The sequence below is a fragment of the Dermacentor albipictus genome, chromosome 4 (genome assembly GCF_038994185.2).
Source record: "Dermacentor albipictus isolate Rhodes 1998 colony chromosome 4, USDA_Dalb.pri_finalv2, whole genome shotgun sequence".
NCBI lineage: Eukaryota > Metazoa > Arthropoda > Arachnida > Ixodida > Ixodidae > Dermacentor > Dermacentor albipictus.
Window position 1 is genome coordinate 169,037,931 of NC_091824.1, and position 21,541 is coordinate 169,059,471.

The following is a 21,541-nucleotide window of genomic DNA, read 5'->3' on the forward strand; positions in this document are numbered from 1 at the left end:
CAAGCACTGCGTAGGCCGACTTGGTGCAACCAACAGCGCTAGTTCACCGGCGACGCGAATCTGGTGAAGCAGGTCGTCAACCTTTAGACCACTGTTGAGTTTCAGGAGCACAGTCCAGGTAGTCGAACCTTTCTCGTTCACTCCCTCCACACGCCCGCGTTCCCGAGTAACCTGGGTCACTTTGCCAAACGCCGCCAACACCGTACGCACGTCGTCGTCCGCCACGCCGTGTAGCAACCAATGACGCCGAAGCCTCACCTGCTGCTCCTGCCGGTCGATGGCGTGACAGCGTCGCCCCTTGACCTGAAGTTCTTTCAATCCAGCCAACCGCTTCGTCGCCTCTGGGCTGTTTAATGTCACGGCCCACACATGGTTGATCTGGTAGGCACCGAATAGGGACCCACCCTACACCGCTTCCTTCCGCGTTTTTATGCGAAGTATATTACTAGAGCTCAACCCAGCTCCTCAGGCGCGGCGGTGTCGCCTTCAATGACCTTTGACCCCATGCCATACCACCTGACACCGTGACGTCACAACAGAGGAGAAACGGGGCTCCAACTCGCGCCGTCGCTCGCGGCGGTATATAAGCAGCTGCGCTTGTTTCTAGGTGGCTTTGGCTCAACTCTTGCAAGATGGGCTGGGTGGGAATCGAACCAGGGTCTCCGGAGTGTGAGACGGAAATGCTACCACTGAGCCACGAGTACGATGCTTCAAAGCGGTACCATAGAGGCGGTACAAAAGCGCCTTTAGTGAATGCGGTGTTGCCTTAGAAACGAGCTGTTTCTAAGGCTCAGGCGTGCGTCGCTTGCTCAGGCGCACATTTCGTTGTCGCGCCGAACGCTGCGTTGCTCGACGCTCACCGCGTCCAATGCGGGGCGCGTAGTCGCTGCGCCGTAGCCCATTGTCTTACACCCCTTGGCGGGTCGACAGGAACGCTGTCGCGTTCCACTCTTGAAGGCGAAGCAGAGTAACGCATGAGTTGTTTCTTCGTCTAGCCGAACCAAATATAGCCAAGCAACAGCAGTTCACCAGGCTAAACAGTGGTTCAAAAACTAAAATAAAGGCTAGTATGCTTCGCATCCTGGGCTTAACCTTAGCTAAGCCACAGCCACTTTTTTTTTGCCTCATCAATAAATTTTTATTCCTACCCCTCCACCCAAAGCCACAACGTAAAGGAGCGGCCGTTCCGTATTCAAAACTGCCCGGAAATCATTGACCCTGAAGTGCCGCGCTCGAACACCTCCGTGCAAGAAAAATGTGTTCTAAACGACGTGTCCTGTTGGCAGATGCGGTAAAATAATATCAAAATCCTTGTCCACTTCGGCTACCATCCTGTTCCCGCGACCCGGGTGGGCCGCTGAGACCGCTCGTGAAGAGCCCAACATTGCGCGTCCGCTCACCTCGGTGGCTGAAGGGGAAGTGACTCAGCCATGAGTTCGACGGTTCAAATCGGCACAAAAGCGCCTCTGGTGAATGCGATGTTGCCTTATAAACGTGCCGTAGAAAGTTATACTGCGGTGTATATCGGTAATTATGAGCATGCAAATTACAAAAGTCGCAGTTAAACGAGTAGCGAAGTATGTTTCGGCTACATTTCTTCGGCGCTTGGCGCAGGCCCAGCGCCATCTTGCGGCAAACACAGAAGACGCCCTCCTCGCAATGCATGGCGCTGCCCCGACAGTTGCCGCGCCACTCGCCCGCTCCTCCCCTTCGTCTCGTCAAGAGCATGCCGAGCGAATGAGTGGGCGGTGCGAACGGGGTGCGATAACGCTATCGCGTTTCACTCTTGAAGTCGAAGCTTAAGTGTCCACCAATTTTTGTTACAGTCAGTAAAACTGCTGCTCTCTCGGTCGTGGCGGCGCAGTCCGGACCATCTACAGTACTGCTGAGCGGTTGTCGCCACTGACACCTGACTGCTGTAGTTATTGCCGCCCTAGCTAATCCACCTATAGAGACGCGGAACGGCGCCATCTGCCACAGGCGATGTTTAGAGCCGACAGTCGCGCATGTTAATAATGATTATACTGCTGCTTTTCGTTGACTGATGTTCGCTGAGAACAGACGAGTCGTTTGCAGTGTTCGTCCATACGCGAGCTTTCGTTCTTACGTAACCGAATGATGCATGCATATCTGATCTTCATTTGCTGTCTTTTTTATCCTGCACACAGATTCATCAAAGAAGCTTCCAGATGTTCTTGAGGAATTCAAGGAGAATGGAGCTCTGTCCAAGTACAACGCCGAAGGGGTGAGTCCACATTTGCACTCTTGTATTGGTGTGAATAAATTTGTGTATGGCGGGTTTTCAATGGAATCTTTCTTTGGAGCTGCGAGAAGACATTTCATGATGGCTCGTTTCATGATGTGCGGCGAACTTCCAGTGAAAATGACATTGATCAGCCTAGTCACTTTTGCTTCATTTCGTAATCTTCATCCGGGGCCCCTTCGTGCATTTATTTGCTTTCTTCTAAGCAAGGTGAGATGGAATTCTGAGATGCTGACCAGCACAGGTGCTTTTTGGTAATCCTCGAAGAGGCAAGAATACTCGTGGAGGTCGGGTTAGATCTGAGGGGGAGATAGGCTCCCTACAACAATTATTTCCATTGTTCTCATGTTTGAGAATTGAATATCAGCAGCAGTAGCTGAAGTCTCCTTTCTACTGAGTCGATGTTTGAGGTATCGCTATATATGATACATTGAATACAACCTAATGAGATTGAATAGAGTCGTCTGGGGAGCTCGCATAGTTACGAGGTTTCTGACTCGAAGGATCCACCCAGTCGAACAAGTCATCTTCAAGGTAATTTCGCCTCCTTCAGGAGGTCTGCAACAGCGTCAGTTATACATTATCTGACTTTTCGTTTTAGATCGCACTTGAGAACTCTCGCCAGACAATTGCTTCTTGACTGCTAGAAGCGTGGCGCTCTTAATATAATGGATAGGTGGTTTTCTAGCGCAAGCCTTTGCCACAGGGCACTCTGACCTTTGGAGGGGTTGGCGGGATTCAACTTAAAATCAAGTGACCAAGCCCTACCTTTCTAAATGCCTTACTGTTTTTGCGGCTATCTTGTGAACTCGCGTCTTTGACATCACTACTTGAGTTCACTCTAATGTGTGCCGGCTTTGCTGAACTCCGGTTATAGCCCCTGCTTCTGCGCTGTCAACAGTCTGCTCGGCCCGGTGCCTATACATTGTAAGAGAACCTGGAAAAGTTGGCATACGCTCGCCTTCAAAACAAAGCTCGAACAGACAAGGGGAAAGCAGCGAGCCACACGAGAAGTAATCGTACCTTACAGTATCCTTACGAAGGATGGTGAATTCGTCAGCCGCACTTTTGCCTCGTTGGCTTCTAATGGGGTAAATTTCCTCGAATGCACTTTATGTGAGTGGTTACGAATTTCCTTTTTATTCCTTCCACTTGTGTTTTACCTTATATTTTATTAAAATGGTGTAGCATCGGCGCATACGCGGTTGTGCCCTTCGCCCAACTTATGCACTTTTTTTTCCTCTATAAATGTTCGATAGTTGGGAATAGCGCCAATGTTCGTCATGCTTTACTACGTCCTTAGTCTATTGTCGGCCTGTTCGAAACGCTTGCATTGTCATCTGAGCGGCTCCGGCACAAGATGGGAAATATTTCGCAACTCTGCTTTACTCATCTGGCTACACTGACACTGCGGCGCACAGTACGCTTGCATAATAGCCCATTAGATTGGATTCAGAGCAAGAGACGTGCGGACCCTGATCCGGAGGAGCGAGGCGAACAGTCGAGTGCGCGATTAGTTTTGCTTCGGCCCACGGCACGAACACGAGTACAGAGGAAGCTTCGCCGTGGGCGCTCCTATCTAAATGCATGAGAACGGAGTAATAGCTTTGATCTGCCGCCATTGCACCGTAGTACTTGATTAGGATAGGGGCTCTTATAAGAGAAAGAGCAAAATACACCGGTTGCTCGGGATTAAGGGCCGAATTCTTAAATCTTTTCGTTCGTGAGTGCTCTTTGCTATGGGCGGACGGCCGTCACTGATGATGTGCCCAGCACCAGCATTGACTGGAATTTGCTATTACGAATAATCATAGCGCAAGAGAATTTTGCGAATACGGTCCTGTAATTGGATGGCATTTGTTTACTCTTACGACCAATCTTAAAGTAAGAACGTGTTCTTGCAACTACGGGCTCTGATATTTATTTGGCTAATCACTTAGGGAAAATTGTTGAAAATTTAAAGAATTTCGAGAGCTAGGTGCGCATTGACAAAATAGTTCTTACATTAGAATCACTTATAAGAATAGCCGAGCGTGTTGCTGGGCGCATCGCTAGCGAAGGTGGCCGACGACCAATTAAAGGATAGCACTCGCGAACGAAACACTCGATGAATTCGGTCCCTGAAGGATTAAGCTTGCGAGTCAGCAATAACAGACAAGTATCAGAAACCCCTAAACTTCATTTATTGGCTAATATAAAACGGGAGAAAAGCCAAGCCGGTATAATACAACGGTTATATTCCAATTCTTCGTTTTCTTTTTCTCTTGTCAGTGTATCAGGGGCTCACAGCCGACATTGTCACCATAATCTGAGGGTCTTAAATAGTGCTTGATAGAGAACGATACAATCGAGCGAGAGGAATCGCGACATTATACTGGCCCTGATACCTTAAATGCTTTGAAATATATCAGTAATCTTAGAATATTACTTTGGCGAAAAGCTCCATGAAACAACTTAACGATTTTACCCAAGTTCTGCTTTACATTGCTTACTTCCTATTTTCCCGCTTCAGGCGCTCTAACAGATGTATTTTAAAAATTGCAATAGCTGTATTTGGCACAGAGCCGTAGCTTCGCAGTTGAATTTTCTTGAATTGTATGTATTTTCGGTGATCTTGTGAAGCATTCTAGACCTTAAATTAAAATTATACTTCTAGAAGTCGGTAAAGCTAGCTTTCTCTCTCAACTTGAATGAATAACCTTCAAATCGATTCAGCAGTAATCTGGTATGATCACTTCTGCGTTTCATGTATGTATTTCAATGAGAGAATTGGATTTGGCTCCGTGATAAAGCTTCCCCTTAAAGACCTGAAATTTGGAATACAGTCGTATGAAGTGCTCCTTTTAACCTATAGGTGTTGGTTTTCTGTCATTCCTTGCGCAGCAGTTATCATGCCCTTGACAGTCGTCCATGCCATGATTGTTGAGCTCTTTTCTTATGAGTCCAGAGCCATGGCAAAAACAAGAAGTCGTGAAATTTCGGACTTATACATTTTCATAGAGCATATTCAGAACCTTTCTTTACAACCGAAAAATATAATTAATTAATTAATTAATTAATTAATTAATTAATTCATTCATTCATTGACTCATTTTATTGTTGCTGAGCGCGTTTTGTGGCATGACACATTATTTTCCGCGAATGTGTACTGAGATACATGCGTGGGAACAAAAGAATTTCGTCGCATTGTCAGAGCTTTAAAAACACTTTAGATCGTCATGCCAAACTTTCGCCAAGCTCATTCCAGTGTAAAACTATAATCGACTCGTATAGTGGGCCCAGTGTGTTAGCCATTAATGCCTCATCCCGCAAGGTCTTCGTCTCTCTCACATCCCCGGTTTTATAGGGGCTAACGCCACCCATATCGGTTGGCCTTACACATTCCCGTTATTGTTATAGAAATGAAAAAAAGAACATAAGGGCGTAATGTCTAGCTTTTCCAGAATTCGATATTATTTTTTTGACGCCCTGACAACACAACATAAATCCCGTCCCGTCCTCGGCTATAATAGCGCGTGGTATTGACTGTGCGCTGTTACTGGCGTTACTCGTATATCTGCGCCGCCCCTAAGCGTCTAAACATAGCCGAAGGGCGCTCGCTCGCAGAGCTGCTCATTAGGACCGATCGCTAATCTCGTAGCAGCACCTAGGAGCGACAAGTTTAGCGGAGCCGACGCTCGGTGTCATCAAAGCCGTGCAACAGCCGACCGATATTATATGCCTGAACTGACAAAGCATGTCGTGCTTTTGCGCGCAGCCTTAATATCTGACTGCGTTTTCTTTGACGTAAAGAAAATCTGGGTCCTATATTTAAAAGAAGAAAGACTCTTATGCTAGAATTGTTTGTAAGAGCAAATTCCAGCCGATGCTGATACTGCACATATCAGTAGTGAAGGCGACCAGCCAATGGCAATGAATACTTACGAAAGAAAAGCTTTGTGAATTCGGTCTCTGAGAATAAGCTGTATTTGTTCATTTATGCATTTGCGTCATACCTACAGCGCCCCATGGCATCACAGCGAAAGATGGAGGGGGAGGGGGGAGGAGAGAGTGACAAACACAGATGCAGAAAACAACACTTCAAAACATACAGGGCGGTGCCAATCGCCAGCAGCAGCAAAAGAAAGCTACACAGGTACGAGTGACCGTCGCGAAGACGTGCAAAAGGAGACGTGGGGACGTAGGTCACAGCATTGCAGCCGGACAAATTCAACGCACCACAGTCGGGATTCACCTGCATGCGGCAGTGTCGGAAGAGTATTCGGGCAGTTCGAGGCGGAGAACGTTGGTTGAACAATCAATTAGCGCAGAGTGGACGGTAAAGAAGACCATTCGAAGAATCAGTTCGTGAGAACACTCGGTGAGCACAAAGAAAAGAGCGGATGTTGGGTGACCGACAGTGGTTAAGCAGGCTGTACACGTTTCCAACACGGCTGTGGTGCTGCCGTTGGCTACTCGCACGGCAGGCGACTCGGCAAGTGTCAGAACTTTCGGGAGACGACTACGAAGATCTGAGTGCATTGCTGACACATGAGCTCCGGTATCAATGAAGCTCTAACAGGCACACCGTCAACAAAAACTTCAGTTAGGTTCTGTATGTGAGCAACGGTCAACAGAGGTTTTGCAGTGCGGGCCGTCAATGCAGTGTTACGATCGGCCAGCGGGGCTAGTGACCTTCTAGCCTCTCCTGCCCCGCTACGATCAATCGTTTCGTGAAGCCAACAGTGCGTCCCCTTCGGACAGGCGTGTGACGTCACTAAGGCGAGACACGCTTGGCGGACCGAGTATTGCTTGTTCGTTCACTGTCGCCTTCACGGACCAATGGGAGGAAGAAACTCCTGGGAAAGGGTATTCTAAGGCATTTCCTCACGGACTCCGGTAACCGCCACGGTCGTTTGACAGCCGCCCCAGCTGACTGCTGGGTCAACCCAGGAACCAAGACGTGCTCCACTCTTTCGTCACGTCGCGTGTGAAGTTGCGGTTCTTTTCCTCTTTAAACAGAACATTGATATAGGGACTGTAAATTACGTAAAAAAGAAAGATGCAGAAATTTGATTTGCTCAGAAAATATATAAGCACGAAGTTTACAAATGGGTAGCTCTTCACCAATAACGGATATCACAATTCTGTAAACTGCGTCTATTAGAGCATCTAAAACGAGCAATTCAGTATATCAAGTTATATCTTACGTGAAGTTGTTACAATGCTTGCCAGGGTATTGCAAAAGCGACACTCACGAATTTGTAGGCGTGTGTGAATAGTGATTGTTTAGACCGAATCTAATACGAACGGAATAGTGCCATGAGCGAATCGAATCAAATATCGAACACCTTTCCAATGGTTTCCGAATAGTGGACAGCTTTATTACAATTGATATAAAATGATGTGTACATTCCAGTATTCCTCATGTTAGCAACTTTCTGTTATCGTAGTACGTTACAAAGTGCTATTTATTAAAATCAAAAATTGAGCATTAAGAGGAAGCAAGTAGTTCCTTCGCGTGCACAGGGCTCTAGAGAGTGCGAATGGTCGCTGAACAGCATGTAAAGTAGGGATACTTAAAAGACATAGCCTGCTGCACTACACGAGTTCTCGTGTTTTATGTGTCTTTGTTATGCCTGCAGGGGTGGAAATGTACTGTACTTTTGCAGCAATCATGTGTCTATGTGCGCGCAGTTGATATTCTGAAACATTGAAAAAGTACTCGAAAAATACTCGCATATAGGACTATATATATATATATATATATATATATATATATATATATATATATATATATATATATATATATATATATATATATATATATATATATATATATATATATGTAGCTGAAGAAGCGAAAGCGCACACTTCCGAAAATTGCATTTTTTATGTTTTCACGTTTCGGCCGTGGCACGGCCTTCGTCAGAATAAACACAGATACAAGCGCGCAGCCACTTTTATGAGCATGCGCACGTGGGCATAATCAGCAGTACGTGCACGTGTACACTTGCACGCAAATAATAAAAGAGCGAAGTGCAGCAGCAACTATAACTTAAGCACGATAAATGATATGTATGAAATATCATTATGGTGTCACGGTGATTGAACATGAAGTTATAGAATGATATGAATTGCGACATGGCAAAACTAGGAACAAATTGATTGTCAATTCTGTACAAGAACATACACATCAAGATATGGGAGAAAGGCACGACATTTTTCCTACGCTCTCGTTGATACCGGATGACACAGTGTTAAATATATGAATGAGAAAGGATTCTCGTACTTCTCGATCATGGTGCGATTTGAAACCTGACTGTATTGCTGCTCTTGCCGCTCGTATTGATGCTCTTAAGTATGACCTGGCAGTCGAACATGTTTAGATAATGGAAGGGGCGTTAAGCTGTTTACGTGTGCTTTGTTGTTATTGAATCTGATATGAAAAGATGTTTCCGTCTGACAGATATAGTACATATGACACACTGAACATTCAAGCAGATAGATGATGTTAGTACTGTCGCAAGTGAAGTCGCCGTTGATTTTAACAGAAAAATTGGATGCTGTGCTGCAGTCTTTGATGTGGTCATATGTGTACAAACTTTACAACGGGGCTTATTGCAGAGATGACAAGCAGCACACAGCAACCATATCGCTATATACTGCACTACTGTCTAACTACTAACTAGGCCCACTGCAGAATTTTCCTGGACTGTCTCATGAGTGCGCCGGATCAGGAGAAACAAAAGGCTGCCCTTGAGGTCCAGTTTTCTATAACTGAATTGAAGAGCTTTATTGTCACACCTCCTGCATACCTTTTTTGGGGGCACGTCCTTATTTTTCGCGCAAACACGGTCGCAGGCTTCTATGTCCAGCTTTGTACTCTATGCTGCTATGTTGATGTAATGAGCCGCCGTTTCAGTGTATACGAGAACGGCCCGTGGGACCTGCCTTTCATCAGGCACCGACGCAGGCTGGCTGCTGGCGCTCCGATTTATCGCATCGGTGCCAGAGCCGCTGTTTCCGACGCAGCACCCAAGCGGCCGGGGTTTAAGCGAGGCGAATAGAGTAAAAAATGAAGCCGAGCTTGGTGCAGTGCTTCTTTCTTCACCGCTGTCTGCGCGCAGGAGGCTCTCGAGTGCCCGGCGTCTGTAGCGAGCTCTTGAATAGAATTAGCGTCGACCGACTGCACTGGTTTTGATGGCTGGAGAAAACACGCTTATCGAGGTAGTCTAGTCCTTCTCAACCGAGGTGATCGTATGCTTACGCGAAGCTTTAGGCGAGTCCTTTACCTTATGGCTTGCCGCCAGACACACGCTGGATGAGTTCATCACTTTCTTTGGGAACACAGCAGCCGCCGTTTCTTTGCTAGCTTAAATGGCGATTATTAGTGTAAAATGTAGCCGCGGTCGCAGTAAATTAATTCCAAATGGACCACTGTGATAAGCTGAAGAACTTATAATGGGCCGAATAGAACCTCCTGAATCCTTACGAGTCGGCAGTCGGGACTGGCCTTAACATTTGGGTATACCTTCGCGCTGGTACGGGTCGACCATAATATATAGAGGGCATACACGAACCACTCATAGACTGTCGTGTGGACTTGCCCAGGAAGACTGAAGCTGTACATTGATTTACGTGTGCGCGTTGCATTGAGCTTGACAAAGCTCGTTAATTCACGTCTTGCTTTAACGAACGTACGAAAACAGTTTCTGTAGGTAGTCAGAAGTTTGGTGAAGCATTAAAGTACAGTTGATGCTTGAATAAGGAGCAAAAAAAAGATATGTTTTTTCACTTGTTTACGTGCCTCCGGGTGTAGAACGAAAGGTCAGTTTTTCTGGTTCTTCATACTGTTGATAGCAAGGCCAAAGTTCAACATCAGGTCGTGTGTCGCAAATTTAGATAACAGCAAAAAACGCTGCTGAATCAGAATGTGCACGTGGCAGAATGACATTCCTATAAATCTTTTTCATCGTGATTATACTTCCTGAACGATTTCAAGTTCGCGAGATAATGTTCGACATTATCACGGAATCCGGATTTGTTGGCCGACCCCACTGGTTGCCTGTTTTGTGTTGCGCGTGCTCTCGCACATGATTTTGTTTTCACCTGAGCTTCGTAGTAACCAACGAGGCAGAAAGTATCGAGTCAAGGTTTTTAAAGTACGCCGCTTCGCGCGTGGTTCTTGTGCCACGAAGTCGTCAATTACAGACCCTGCGAGGACGTCTTCATTTTGCAAGTGTTATGATGTTGCTTCTCTCTTACGTCCATGTGAATTATTGCTAGTCTCATAACTGCGTCCGTCGTTTCACAGGCGTAGAGGTAACGTAGAATTGTCACTGCAGCCGTTATGAACACTCATTCTGAAGTGGCTCACTGGACGGCTGGAATTCGAGTTTGTTAACGGCGTTACCGGTCAACACCAGTCAACACCGCAAATCGTTTAAACTATTGTTTAAATACCCATAAAAAAAGATTTTTTTCTCCTCACAGCTGGCATCGTATTTGGAGCTCCTCATTTCCGGTAAAACTCGGGAAATAACAGTGTTCAAGGTTGCCGGCAAAGAGAAGTGGCCATGTTCGCTGACCGCACACTGCTAGAAGGCTACTTCTACTCAACTCGTATGGTTCGCTCCCGATGCTTCGGTGCGTGGTATCGAGAAAGTATCTGGTGTTAAGAAGCTGTAATTCGTACATTAATAACATTGGACTTTACGTTCACTATAGTGGCGCCACTGTCTAATGTACACTCGTAAGCAAGATATGCGGACCAGGGATGGCGCCATAAATATAATTTTCTCTTCTGTCTGTGAAATGCAATCTGAAATTAAAGGCTGCAGTGCAAACTTGGCATTACGAACTTTCTATTGTACTAGTCACTTTCCGTTTGTACGTGTTAATTACAAAGAAAAGCAGTTTTTCCGGCGACCCTGTGACACGTATACTTTTGCTCCCGGACGTACATAAGCACTCACCACTTCTGTTCTCATTTTCATCCATCACAGTGCTTTCACTACCCTTACCTCTTCCTCACTGCAGAGTAGCAGACTATAGCGCACTAGGCTTCTATCTCTCTTATCAATAAAATCTCTTTCGCGTGGCCTTGCCGTGCAGAAACTTCTGTCACTCCCCATCATCCTTCGCTCAAGCTGCTTTTATGCTTAAATTGATTGATTGATTGATTGATTGATTGATTGATTGATTGATTGATTGATTGATTGATTGATTGATTGATTGATTGATCGATCGATTTTAATGTCCCCATGTAACCAGGGGCCTAAGTGTGGCGCAGTAGTGGAGGGCTGCCGAGCAGCTTGACCTGGGCTTCTTTAACGTGTAACCGAAGCACCGTGCACGAGCGTTTTTGCATTCCACCCCCGTCTGAAAGCGGTCGCCGCGGCTGGCAGGCGAGCCCATGAGCTCGTGCTCAGTAGCAGTCGCTGAGCACTGAGTCACCGTGGCGGTTGCTAATGCACGAGGCTCCAGAGACTATTTAGCACGCGTTCCAAACCATGGCCTCGCTCCCAAGCTCAGAAGCCTACTCCCGCCCCTTCCCGCAGGACATCGACCTGGAGGGTTTCCAGGCGTTCATGGACACCTACCTGGAGATGGACACTCCCCGGGACCTCGTCAAACACCTGTTCCTCTCGTTCGTCCGAAAGCCCGCTCCGCCGCGGCCACAGATCGCCGACGGACGGCTGCTCAAGGTATGCGCCTGGCTCTGCCCGCTTTGTCGCTCATGAACTCAAACCGCAGGAGTCACAACAACAATTAAATCGTACTTGGTCTGCAGGGACATTATGCGTTGTTTTGCCTCTCAAGCATACAAAATTAGTTTTTAAATCGTTGACTGAAGCAAAATTGCTGTGGAGCTGACGGAGGCAGTCTTGCGTTGCAAATATTGAGTTAGTTCCTCAAATCTGGAAAGTAAGTTCCTCATGATGTGGTGTGGTATTTACCCCGTAATAAAGTACTACTCGACGCAAGCTACTTTAGGCAGGCTATCGCATTCAACATAGTTCTTTTAAGCAACTGTTCAAGAAAAGCAGGGGGTTGTCGCTAGCTACAGCACCATGGCGGTATCATTTGCTGAACGTACGAACCATTAAATTATGCAAACAAGCGGTGGCTGCTCGGCCGTGAACACAGGGCGGCAAATGTGGCGTGGATAGCTGAGGAGTGCGCGATTTGGCGTCATCGTTTGATGAGAGCGTTCACTGTGCGGCCAGAGCATGTGTCGTTAAACGTTCATTTAAGTCGAGTGCTTTTTTGGTAAAAGTCGCTGCTGGAGTGTAACTCAAGCAAACTAAGTTAACCTAAAATGTAGTACAGCATCGCAAACCTATACAAAGGTGATCATAGACGCCGTAGCGAAGTGCTCCGCATGTATTTTGGCCAACCCGGTTTCTTTACTCAGCACGCAAGTCTAAGTACTCGAGTGCCTTCGCATCCCACCTCCATCAGAACGGGATCGTAAATGCATTTTAAAACACTCACTTCAAGATATGCACGGAAATGTTACGCTTGTTATCTGGAGCCTTGTGGCGTGCGCCATCACTGGCAGCGCTAGTGATGAGATCGCATTACAGTTCTACATAACGTACTTTACCCTGTATACACCCACCCGTGAGCGAAATAGAATTTCACTAATCTTAACAGTGAACAATGTGTTGGCAAACTGAATAACGTGGAACGAAACGCAAAGGTCGACGGCTCGGAAATCTGGAAACAAGGAAAGCAAATTTTGTATTTGGGAATTTCTCTGGGGCTATGGTGGCACGCATTCAAAAGGCGCAGCGCTTCTTTGTATGCTTGGCATTAATTGATGAAATGTTTGCTGCTGCACAGCCGCAGTTTCAAGAATGGATTGTGGGATCAGTATTTGTATACCGTGTGTTTAAAAGTGAAGCGAAAATTTATACAAATCACTCACCATTTTGTCCTTATTGGTTCGATTCACTTCACCTGCGGGGCTTCCAATCACCGTGATGATGAACAACAAACACGGTTCGGAGTGTTAGAGTGCCACTGCCCATCAAGTGGACTTGTGGTGCCGATGAATTAAACGTTTGTTATGCCAGTCTTACAAGAATTAAAAGTTGAAATTTTTGTGTTTCTACTTTTAAGGAAATGGAAGTTTAAGCGGTTACCACACGCACGCGTCAGCATCTCACAACAGCATGCGACTTCGTATCTATGCATCAGCCTGCTGGGCCTGGTGAGCAGACGTATATATGTACAGGTATATAGTCACAATCATAAGCATGTTTTTTGGCTTATGATCGTGACCGTGACTAATAAAACAATCAGTCCCAGCATTTGCAAATAAATAAATTATCCCTTTCTTCTCTGTTATATATATATATATATATATATATATATATATATATATATATATATATATATATATATATATATATATATATATATATATATATATATATATATCGCACAGTTCTGTCATATGGTCAGACTACCATACTACCTAAGCTCTTAGGAAGAAAACGATGCAACAACGATTTAGTAATGGGGCACGGTTGTACGCGTTTGAACTGCGCGAAGATAGTCCCACACACATACTCGTACGTTTGCGAAGTGATGATGCGCGCTGAAGACGCGTGCGTGTGGTTGTTGTGCTAATAAGCATAACACGGCTGCAACAATCTCTGCGTGAAGTCTCATAGCGGCAAACGACTGTATCTGTGGATGAAGCCTTGTAGCACGGCTGACTCGCTGAAAAGGATGCTTCAAGCTGCGGTGTGATTATGCGCCGGCCTTGTGACAGTGTTGACGCGGCTGACTCAGCTTGATCCCGTGACAAATGCTCGAGCTTGCATCGCCTGCTGACCGTCCGCCCTGCTCGAGGATGCCTACAGTCTTAGCGGTAGAGTAGCATTCGCAGTGCCTTGATTGATTCCTTTTAGGCCATGCTTCCTAGCTTGCATTCATTTCATGCTGTTTTTAGCGACGTGAGTAGTGCATTGTTTCTTTTTCTTGGGTTCATTTTTTGTTCTTTTGCTTGTGGACAAAACTTCGTAGACTGTAGTTAGTATGCTTGTCTTCTATCTCATTTCCTTATAACTTTGAAAAGAGCGCTTTTCCGACAATGTTTCAATCAGTGGTCGTTGGAGCCCCCGATTCCAGAGTGTCAATGAGTTCAAACACAAAAATGTTGCCATTGTTATCGTTTCGACCTCTCAGGTGTATCGCCTGTCTGCTTATTAAGCACCAAGCTTCGTTCTGTGAGGAACAACAGCAATTAAGCAAGATCGCGTACTGCAGCTATGACTTTCACTTGAAGTAGCGTCTTGGTGAAATCATCCTCACCTTTATACTTTTCTTACTCTCACTTTACGGCCTCTGCGCTCATAGCAACGCACTCACGTTTAACGTATCAATTTGGAGTGCGTGAACGTCCTGTGCATCTTAGAGAATTTGCCCACGTACTGTAGTCGTAGGCGTGGTGGTCGTACGCGATGTTCCTGTAGCCTTTCCGTTTGAGACGTATTGCGACCTTCTTGTCTGGAATATTGAATATGCCAAGAATGAGAGCCCCACTATTCCGCCGTTTGTGTTATATCCTACGTGTTCCTAGCCTTCTCATTTGACATCCAACTGTTTTCTTGAAGTTTCGCTGAACCGCACAACCAACCTACAAGACATACATTACTTAAAGTGCAAAAAAGGTTCGCTTGCTTGTATTTTCATTACTCGAGAAATCCTTACATTGTGTAAAGAATAAACAATGCTTGTGAGGATGCATAAACACAAGAAACGCACAGAGAAGGACAAAATAAGACGCACATTTACGTATGTGGTGTGCGTGTGGGCGATGACGCAGGGAAATGTAAAAAATAGTGCCTGTCTATCTCTCTGCGTGCATTCTCCTTCTTTACGCGTTTGTAATTTCACGGCTTCCTCGTAGGCACAGTGTAGTGTCTTCGCGAGTAAAACTTAATGAGAGACGTAGTGCGAAAAGAATGTTAAGCTGCCTCATGTGTACTCCATTCCTCAGTATTTTATAGTTTTATGCAACGTCAAAAATCTGATGACAAAGCTTATGGTATCTTCTTCGGTACTTCCTTTCCGCTTCCAAAAAAAAGCGCCCGCTTCTAAGCTTACTCTTTAGCCTGACTATGTTTACGAAAGTGATTGAGAACTACACCCAGTGACACCCAGAAAGACGCATAATGCAAAGTGATATAACGATCTCAGGACACGTCGACCAATCAGTGGCCGCATTCATAGGAATCAACGTTTTAAACGGCTCGTTCTGTTTGACTTGTGTGCTTACTATACCGCAAACGCTGGCTGCTGACTGGCTTGCTTACAGACGCCGACCTATCGCCTATCGTTAGTGTTAGGTATTCAACTTATAACACCAGCCATGCCTTTGGTGACACTGCATCCACGGTTGTTGTGAAACATGGCACGGGCGCGTCTTGTTTACATACCGACGTCGTTGGCGTGAATCGGGCGCCCCCGCTTCCTGGTCGGCGCCCATAGCCCGCCATATCGTGAACATCCACAAATGCCTTTAGCGGCGCTAAAGCGCCACCCACTACGAACAAAACAAATCGCCTTTGTGTGATGCCGGCATGTTTGACGCGTTCGCGATATCCATGTGCGCGGATCGCGTTAATGCGCTTATTCCAACAACCGCTCGCTACGGCGTTCTCTTGCGGCCGTCTGTGTGCGCTTGCGAGTCCCAGAAGAACGCCGTTATCTGGCGCGTTTAGCTTCAGCGAAGACACGCTCAGCGCTCTAACGAGACAGCCGTATCAAACACGAAAGCTTACGGCATCGCTTCCGGTGCGGGCTGTGAAATATGGTCATGCGTGTACGTGTCGTGTTTACCAAGAATGGATGTGATCTATGAATTCGATAACGAGGTATTCGCATAGCGGAACGTAACGAAGGCAAGGGGCAGATGCAAACAAAGTGATTTCGAACGTTTGAACCTTTGTAATTGCAAGGCGCGGCGCTGTAAAGTCGGCGAGTTCGAAAAACGAGGCTAATCATTTGTTTCTCGGGCATTATACTTTTACTGGCCTTCATGGGGCCTTAAATCGTTCCCGAACATCTGTTTGCAGAAATGCTGACTTTCATGAGAAGCTGGGTGGGCTAGCCTGGCATGTTATTTCAGTTGCCGGGTGATAAATATGGTACAACACATATGCCCACAGACACACACATGCGCTGTAAAGCTTTTCACACAGTTTTGTTGAGGCCTGTAGACATTATAGAACCCTGCAGCGTTTTCATGGCGCTGCTGATCCATAAATTATAGATATATCTAGCAATACAACCGTGTTACACTGTGAAAGCACCTAGGTGTTATGGATGGGGTCGTGTAAGATGCTTTCCCTCTTTCACGGTAAACAAGAATAGTGTGTCACCGAAGTGCGTTTCGGATGTGCTGCTTTTTCTGTCGTGCGCGACAAATTTTGACCTTGAGCCCGGAGTTCGCGGCCGGCACAGCCCTCTCAACTGCGAAGAGCGCGCCACGTGCGCTACATTTTATAGTCAATGAATGAATTCTGTGCATATGTATGGACAAGCCTACCGGAGTGACTGATATCGACTACAGCTTTCGCAATGCAGCATGATTTTAGGGAGTCAGTGAGGCTTTTGAGCGCTATTCGCTCGCCGATCGGCGTAATTTTTACTGAGGAGCTGACAGTGAATGAGCGGAGGCGTAGCTAGGGAATGGGTCAAGAGTGGGCGATAACTGAAGAGTTCAGAATTGGTATTCGCCGTCGCATTTCTTCACGAGAAACCATTACGACACCTATGCCTACAGCGGTCCTATGCAGAAAAACTAAATGAACTTTCGCTCGTCGACATGCAGAAGCTTGTAATTTGACAGTAGTACCCTGACTTTTAGTACAACTTTGGGATTCGAAAAAAGTAAATAATTTGTTCCAACCTCGTTATGTGGCATCAAGTCGGGAATCCCGGCCTTTCCTGTTTAAGTAGAACGCGTTGAGAGAAGTGCAGGAATCTTCACTGCTCTTCAATAAAGTCGTGTTCATCACTCGACATTCCGAATCTTGTTTGTAGTTAACGGCTTATATGCGCGATGCGCTGGTTGTAACGATCAATCCTTCTGAGAACTGCGAATGAATCTTGACGAAAGTGGTTGAAATTCCATCGCATTTTTCATGTGGTACACTTGAATATAAATGGAAAAAAGCGAGAGGGTGTGAAGACGGCAATTACGAAGCGCGTAGATAAATGAAAAAATAAAATAAAACTGAAAGAAGCAAGAAAACGGCGTAACAATGCAGAGAGCTCGCAAGCAACTCGCTGAATAACGTTTGCCTGCTGGGCTTCGTTAAAAATAATGAGATGCCTCAATGCGGCGTCAGCTCTTTCAATTTCATAGAATCGTCGAGACTGTGTCAGCGCAGCTGCTGTTTCTTGCTGGGTGCTGGAGAAGGGCCCCTTGTGACGAGCACTTGGCGAGAGTGATTTCTGTTTTATTTATTTATTTTTCTTTTCTTCGCATCGATTATCGCACGCGTCACCACTTTCCTTTTCAATACGCTGGAGACCGCTGCTGAAGAGGAATTTTCTCTCTTTTTCTCTCGTTCGACAACACGGTGCTGCGTCGTAATCTTATCCCCAAAGACATTCTTTCGTCTCCCTGAAATGTATTTGGGCGTCCGCTTTGCGCCAGAAGCTGTCTTCATTTAAACTTCTGCATACGTCCGCTTATTAATTGAACGTGGTGCTGTCAGGAAGGATCTGCATTCAGGCCGGAAATAGAGGCAAACCGAACGTTGGATTCGAGGCAGGAATGTGCCCCCTCGCTCATTGTAGGGTAGAAAACAGGGTACGGTTCCAGTTGTCCTTCCTACATTCAATATTTTCTCGCTTCCTCGGCAAACACTTGAATGGCCTGTGGAAAGTGCTGTGCTTATCCGACAGGTGCACTAATATCACAGAACGTTGTGGGCTCAAGGCTTAGCGAATATCGAACGCAGGCTACAGAAGACGGCTACATTATTCGCGGAAGTAAGCGAACACAGGAAAGCGACGTAATTTCCTACGTAATGGCCTGACTTTCGCAGATGGAGCTGCGGCATGCGTATAACTAAAGCAGCCTAAATGCTGGCTTATACGGCATACAGAATTTGTTCGCTCGATGCCGTTGCAATATTTTCGCATTAAGCAGTGGCCGCTGGGACATCTACGCTCTGTTCGCGCGAGTCATCGAAACATGAACTGCGCACTAAGTCGGTTTAGTCCGACTCGAAAAGCGGATGTGCCATTGCAGCGAGGTGGTTTGTTTGTCTGCGCGATGCAGCGGCCGCCCGCTTGAGCAACCATTCTCGTGTGGAGTCATTGGATGCGGTAGCCCCGATGGCTAATGGGGGAGCTGCATAGAGGGCAACGTGGCCTTGTGAGCGGCAGGCATCCGTTTCGCAAGACCGCAACAAGCACGCGAACCGAACACGCCCGGAAGCGCAGCCAGTGTTTCATGCTCGATCGCTATTGTCTGTTGACCGAAACTGATGAAGAAGTCAACAGCTTTTCGTTACGTTATTTGTTGTTTTGTGGGCGAAGATGCTGGTATGTACTTGCAGATACAAATCACAAATGCTATACCTGAACGCAAAAGGTATTGACAAGAGATGAAATTATGAAATGTATCATTGCTCTTGCAATGACTAAATGCTTTGATTTAACGTATAGTGTCCTGGTAGTGGCGGAAACAGAAAACGTTTCAATAATAGCAATGAGCGGCTAGTTGGATTCACAAAGCTTGATAAGCAGCAAAAAAAAGTAAAAGAAAACTGAGGAGAGTTGCAAAATGGGCCTAGACTCGGGGAAAAAAGACCGTGGTGTTAAATGAAGGAATTACTGTTACGCGAATGAAAAGCTGTCTTGAACTGCCACTGCTGGTGATAGTGGTGAAATGGAATTCGAGGCAGTAGGCACTATTGCAGGGCACGGGAATAAAATGTGAAAACTAAATGGCGTCATTGGTAACTTCGAGGGGTGTACAGTAGCGTGGTTAAAAGATTCAAAGACGGGACGAAAGAAGACACACAGGAACACACACAGCGCTAACTTCCAACAATGTTTACTATCGAAAACCAGGTCGTACTTATGCACTCAGCCAACATGAGTCACAGCCACGTGAACAGATTAAAAATCAGAGTGACACATTTTTGTGATATGTTAAGCTATGCGCAAAAATGTCAGCTCTTTTTCAGAGAGAGCCAATGACAGTTTGCTGATGCATGAATCTCCTAGGGCATCAATCTGCTCGGCTTCTATTATAAGTCTAGTGAGTTCGCACTTATTTCTACCGCTAATGATTGTTGATTCGAAGAGAGGGGAGCAGGTATATGTTGCTTACAATGAAGGGAAAGAAACACATCTGATACAAGTTTGTCGAGTTTATTTTTGTGTTCGCGCAGTCTATCATGAATGCATCTTCCCGACTGTCCGACGTAATACTTCCCACACGATAAGGGTATACGATATATAATCAATGTCTTACAATCTCTAAACGTCTTCCTGTGTTTAACTTGGAAGCTAGGAGCACTTTATGTCTTTTCTGGTCTTATTTTCCTGCACAGGCTGATTAGTTAGGTGCAGAAAAAACCATATCAGTGTTACCTCGGCGGGTAATTTTCTTTAAGTTGGCGCTGTCTGCGTTCCTGTGTGTCTTCTTTTGTCCCGTCCTTTAATCGCGCTACCGTACACCCCTTGAAGATGCATTACCAACAAGCCCACATGGCAACCCTCGTGGTCATTGGTAACGTGAAAGTTTGAGAGGAGTTGTTTTCTGGATGGTAGCATACACCCAGTTTTCCCAAAATTATGTAGCCTATAAGTGCAAGAAATTTATGAAAATCGAGGAATTCGTTGACAGTAATGTGTGCATTGCAGGTGCCTATGGCGTGTCATTATATGAACACATTTTATGGCCTTATTTTGTGCTTGATTACTGAGAACAGAGGAGCGCTTGCTGGCGCTAATTCGTCGGTCGACAGTCAGTACTGTATACAGCAGCCTGGCTCACGCGCCTATCAATCGAGAAACCGACGAATCGCGCCACGGGCTGGTGAAGTGTATAGGCAAAGGAGGCTTCCCAATGAAACGAGTTAATCAGTGGTGTACTTAGGAAACGCCCACATCTGCCGACTAGCAACTGTAAAAGTTGCCCGCTAAGAGAAATTACTCCCTCACTAATATTCTACACAATTAGGCTCTCATTTCCGCATAATCTAAGCGGCAGCTTCTGCCAGATACGTAGTCTGAACGCGTCCACAAGGAAGCGACCACTGTCAGTTACAAGAACGCCATGTGGCCATGAGGCAGACGAGCCAATCAGCGCGGGGCAACAAGTTCACGCGAGAGCTAATGAGCAGGCAGTGCGTGCGTGCTCCTTTACGGTGTCCGAAAACGGTGTTAACGCAGTCGAAACTGCACCTATAAGCTGGCCCCCTTCAGTGGCAGCTCTCCCACGCGTTGTCACCTAGCAACCTGAGGTTGAATATAGACGTTTCGACCGAGCCATCCCCTAGTCTGTGAATGAGATGGTAGCATGAGCGCGCTATTCGAATTCGCGTATTTATCTTGATATCAAAAACAGGCGACCTCAGGCTTGAGCTGCGAAAGAGGTTCATCGCAAAAACTGCGCCACGAGCGCAGTGTACGGGCGGAACCGCGGCCCGAGGCGCGCGTGTCAGGGAACAAAATGAGCGCCGCGATTTAAAAAAAGTAAACGGCAAAATAAAAGCCGATGTGCGTACTTTTCTGGGAAAAATGAAGGGAACACGCCAGGAGTGGGATTACGTTTGACAAATGGCGCGGCCCGCGGCGGAGCAAAGGATGGAGAGATTTCATGCTGGATGCTCTTATTGGCATTGCGCTGAATTGCAGTTTCCGACGGATTTATGGGGGCGCAGTAGCCACTGTCTTACGTTAGGACCACTTCTGTGTGCCCCAATCAATTTCATGTTATTTTCTTTCATTTCGCACTCCTTCATCGCAGCTGCTCCGAACAATGACGCGGCTTCGCAACGAAAGAAGCCTGACAAGTTTGTCTCCCTTCACGGCGCCCTTTGTGATAACCGCCTGCTGATAGTAGCGATTAGAGCAGCGCACTTGTATTTGCCGAGTTCCTTGCGCCGAGGTAAGATTTCTCGCAGCAGGAAACTTCTGCTTCACTCCTTCTTTAATGACTGTTTCTTTGGCAGCTTCGGTGGTAAGGCATCGCGGCTATGAAAACTGATGTATTGAAAAAATTCTTACTGTTGGCGAAGCCTCGTGTAA

At 46.2% G+C, this 21,541-nt stretch overlaps 1 protein-coding gene across 7 annotated transcripts in view; it reads left to right on the forward strand.

Moving 5' to 3' along the window:
- The window catches only part of Dgk (diacyl glycerol kinase 1), a 555,078-nt gene that overhangs the window by 438,546 nt on the left and 94,991 nt on the right, over positions 1-21,541 (forward strand). For all 7 annotated transcript variants that reach the window (XM_065442108.2, XM_065442112.2, XM_065442113.2 and 4 more), the window contains 2 exons: positions 2,169-2,245; positions 11,806-11,952. In XM_065442108.2, coding sequence (XP_065298180.1) covers positions 2,169-2,245; positions 11,806-11,952 — 224 coding nt within the window. The remainder of the gene's footprint in view (positions 1-2,168; positions 2,246-11,805; positions 11,953-21,541) is intronic.